Source organism: Aptenodytes forsteri, unplaced genomic scaffold (assembly GCF_000699145.1).
Source record: "Aptenodytes forsteri isolate BGI_AS27 unplaced genomic scaffold, ASM69914v1 Scaffold187, whole genome shotgun sequence".
NCBI lineage: Eukaryota > Metazoa > Chordata > Aves > Sphenisciformes > Spheniscidae > Aptenodytes > Aptenodytes forsteri.
Window position 1 is genome coordinate 1,398,455 of NW_008794084.1, and position 3,529 is coordinate 1,401,983.

Sequence of the window (3,529 nt, forward strand, 5' to 3'; positions counted from 1 at the left end):
TAATAATTGGTGTTAATCGGTTCTTCCTTTTAGCTTGCTAATCCACTTACTTTGACAGCTGAGAACACAGTTGCCTCTTCTTGCCTCTTCTATTTAAAGGCTGGGATTGGCATTTCTGTGGTGCTGCTGCATGGTTGCCTAGCCGTGACACTGCTCTGAGGTGGGGGTGGGCGCTTGGGTCCGTTCAAAACCTTTACGTGGTACAGATTTTAAAGCTTACCGTGCACTGAACTTCTTTTTGCAATCCTTAGGAAAATGCCTGAGAAATGCTAGTTTGCTTGTCAATGCTCTCCACTGGTCTCGGGGAGAGACAGAAGGGGCAGGGGCTGCTTTCGCTCGGTTGAAGGCAAATGCTAACCAGTGTAAGACAGACCGGATTTCGGGAGGAGCCGGCGCGGGCTGTGACGTGCAGCCCCTGCCGGGGGGACCCATCGGGTCCCCCCCTGGAGCGGCGAGAGGGTCGCCAGCCCGTCAAGTGCGCTGCGACAGCCTGCCCGGGAGAGTAGGAGGGGATGTGTCAGCCGGGAGGGTCCCAGGACTCTGCGGATGATGGGAAAGGCGGACTCGCTGGCGGCCGGTTGCTGCAGGTCCCCCAGCCTCTCTGGCTCCTCGGTATTTTCCCCTGACCACTTGCGGTGAGGTAAGCCGAGCCGAGCAAGCTCCTCCTGGTTCGAAGAGGCCCCGTCCGAGCTGCGTCAGCACTCGGTCGCCTGGCTCGTGCTCCGCGTGCAGATGCCGTACAAAAGCCCTGCGCTCCTTGCGTGCTAAATTGGAAACTCGCGTGTGGTGTGGTCTCCAAAAACCTGTTAAAACTGCATGAATAAGAAAACTCCTGCATAGAAGTAAATGCTAATTCAGAACAGATCTTTGGCTTTGTTCGGGTTAGGCGGCTTCTGCAGTACTTACTTACCTCCTCGGGATTCAGAATAAAACCCCCCATGTCATGCATGGATTTGGAGGCTGGCCGAGTGCTCGTGACATGAATTCTTAGTGCATGAAAGCCGAGGGCTCCAGGTGCAGGGCGGTAACCCAGACCCTCTTGCCGAGCCTACGGGGAAGCTGCTGGCAGAGGCAGAGCAGCTCGAGCAGCGGTTCTGGCAGAGGAAAGGCAATGTCCTGGAGCGGCGTGGTTCCCCAGAAGCAATCTCTCTCTATCTGTCCCTCAGGAAAGCTTTACAGGGAAGTAAAGTATTGATGGGGGTTTCAGTGCAGAAACACCAGTGGGAAATCTCAACCCCGGCACTTGTGGCTTCGGGCGTGATCCCGGGTGCCTTCCCACCGGCCTACTGGGGAAGCGTGCTCCTCTCCACCCGGGATGCTCCTCGGCAGAGGATGGCTCTGAGTGGCGCCAGAATAATCGCCAAAACTGAGGGAAAAAAAAAAACAAAACCCAGGCACAAGACATCGTCGTAACAGCTTGTTTCCCGAGCCTCAAGAGCGAGCAGCTGCCAGGCTACGGCCAAGGCACTTTCAGCTCTTCTTCCCGATTTAAGGAGGCAGAACCAGATGGCGAAGGAGGATCTGGCGACACGTCTGGCAACACAAGCGGCTACGGGAACCGCAAGCTGGAAATGGGAGTTGCAGGTAATGTCACCACCAGCAGCACCCATCGCTTTATTTGCCTATCACTGCTTGGGTGGTTCATTTTAACTTCTTGTAATACCTCTCCTAGCGTTGTTTTTGTGTCTTTCTTAGCACTCTGTAGCACTTGGTTATAACCAACTGACACGTTAAAACCAGCACTTCTTTCAAGAGGAAAAAACAAACTAGCAGTTGGAGCATCTATGCCTAGACTTTTACCAGTCTCTTTTTTTTAAGGAAATGAATGTTTTCATCACTTCTCCATCCATGCTTGCTACCCTCCAGTTCCATCCCTCCTTTCCTTTAAAATAGGAAGCTTATTTCTGGAGATTTATAGTTTAGATTAACTTACCTATTTGTGTAAAGCGCAGTTAGTTACTCGGACCTCAGATAGCACCAGAGCCTCCTCTGGAAGGCGAGGTTCTACTTTGGGTAATGAAAACAACTGGGAATAACAGCCTTAGCTATTTTTGTCTTGCTGGGGTGGCAGAACAGGGAAGGCAGGCTGCCGGCCCCAGGCTGCTTGCCTTGGCTGTCGCCGCTGCTCTTGTTTTCGCGGTCAGATGTGCACGTAGGAAAGGTATAAACTGCACTTCTTTGGTGGTTAATTGCTACGGCTGGTGGTAAAAGCCAAGAGGAAAATAAGAGCAAATCAAGGTGGGGGGGGGGGCTGCACTGAGCTTCACTGGACTGTACCGCCCTGTGCCGTGACCTGGCGGAGCTCTGCCGTGGTTCACTGTGCCGTGGTGTGCCGCGATGCCCTTGCGTCCTGGGGGAGCCGTGCGGTGTTCTACTGTCCCGTGCCATGGTTCGCCACGACGGGAGGCAGCGACACCACGATTCACGGCACTGTGCTGGGTTCACCGGGCTTCACGCTGTTCTGCGCCTCACCACGACGCACCGTGCTTCACTGCTCCACCACAATTCATCACGCTCAGCTGCGACCGGGGACAACTGTGCTGCGCTTCACCTCCTGCGCCCGTGCCGTGCCCGCGCAGTGCTGCAACGCATCAGGGAACGAGAGCCTGCTGTCAGCGAGTGGCCGTGCCTCACCGGACCGGATTCACGCGTGATGCTGGGAGCTGCACCACACTTACTTACCCTGGGCTGCCGGAGCAACGCCGGGGCCGTGCCATGGCTCACGAGGGACGGTGCAGCAGTTGTTCACCCCTCCTGGCTTCGCTGTCCTGCACGGCGGTCCATCCGGCTGGGCTGGAGCTAGCTGGCGGTTTGGCACGGCTGGGCTGGACTTGCTGGGCAATAGGTGCCGCTCGCCTGGGGCCGCGGGTGCTGTGGCACGGCCGGGCCGTTGCTGGGGTGTCCGTTCCCGGGACCCTGCTCCCCTCCCTTCCCCTCCTCCTGTCCCGTGCTCTGCAGGCTGGCAGAGCTCAGCGGTACTTGGCGCCGCGTGTCCCCGGGCTTCTGCGGCACGCGTTTGTTCTGGACGGATCGGGGCTGCCCCTCGCCGTCCCCCCATGACGTCCTGCCCCAGCCCCGGCTCCTGCCCCGCTCACTTAACAAACGCCCACGTATAAACATAACCTTTATTGCACACAGCGCTGGGTTTTTTTTCATAGAAAAAGGTATTAACACATATAAGCATTTGCAAATCGAAGCAACTCCTGTTGTTTTCAGAACAGTAAAATAGCATGCAATGTCTTTGAGACGTTCCTTTGTAAAACCACCGACAAGATCAGGGGAAGAACAACAAAAAAAAAAAAAGAAAAACAAAAAAAAGTCGCTGAGTCTTTCCTTGTGCCCCTTTCAAAATGATGTGAAATAATATGTAGAATGTTTACATATATATTATATTTTTAAATCTGTAACATCAAATTCTTTGTGCCCTGGTTTCTTTTTCTGTTCGGAGAGGAAGAAAATAGCTTCATTTATACAAAAGAGTTCGTTATGTACAAGTTTGTTAATTAAATATAAATGGCGCGGGGAAACG

General features: G+C 54.1%; 1 protein-coding gene across 1 annotated transcript in view; it reads right to left on the bottom strand.

Annotated features, from left to right (window-relative positions):
• Positions 1-2,515: 2,515 nt before the first annotated feature.
• The window catches only part of DSCAML1 (DS cell adhesion molecule like 1), a gene marked incomplete at its 5' end in the record, with an annotated part of 45,500 nt that continues 44,486 nt past the window's right edge, over positions 2,516-3,529 (bottom strand). Inside the window, 1 exon segment of the mRNA XM_009273827.1 lies at positions 2,516-2,581. Coding sequence (XP_009272102.1) covers positions 2,516-2,581 — 66 coding nt within the window.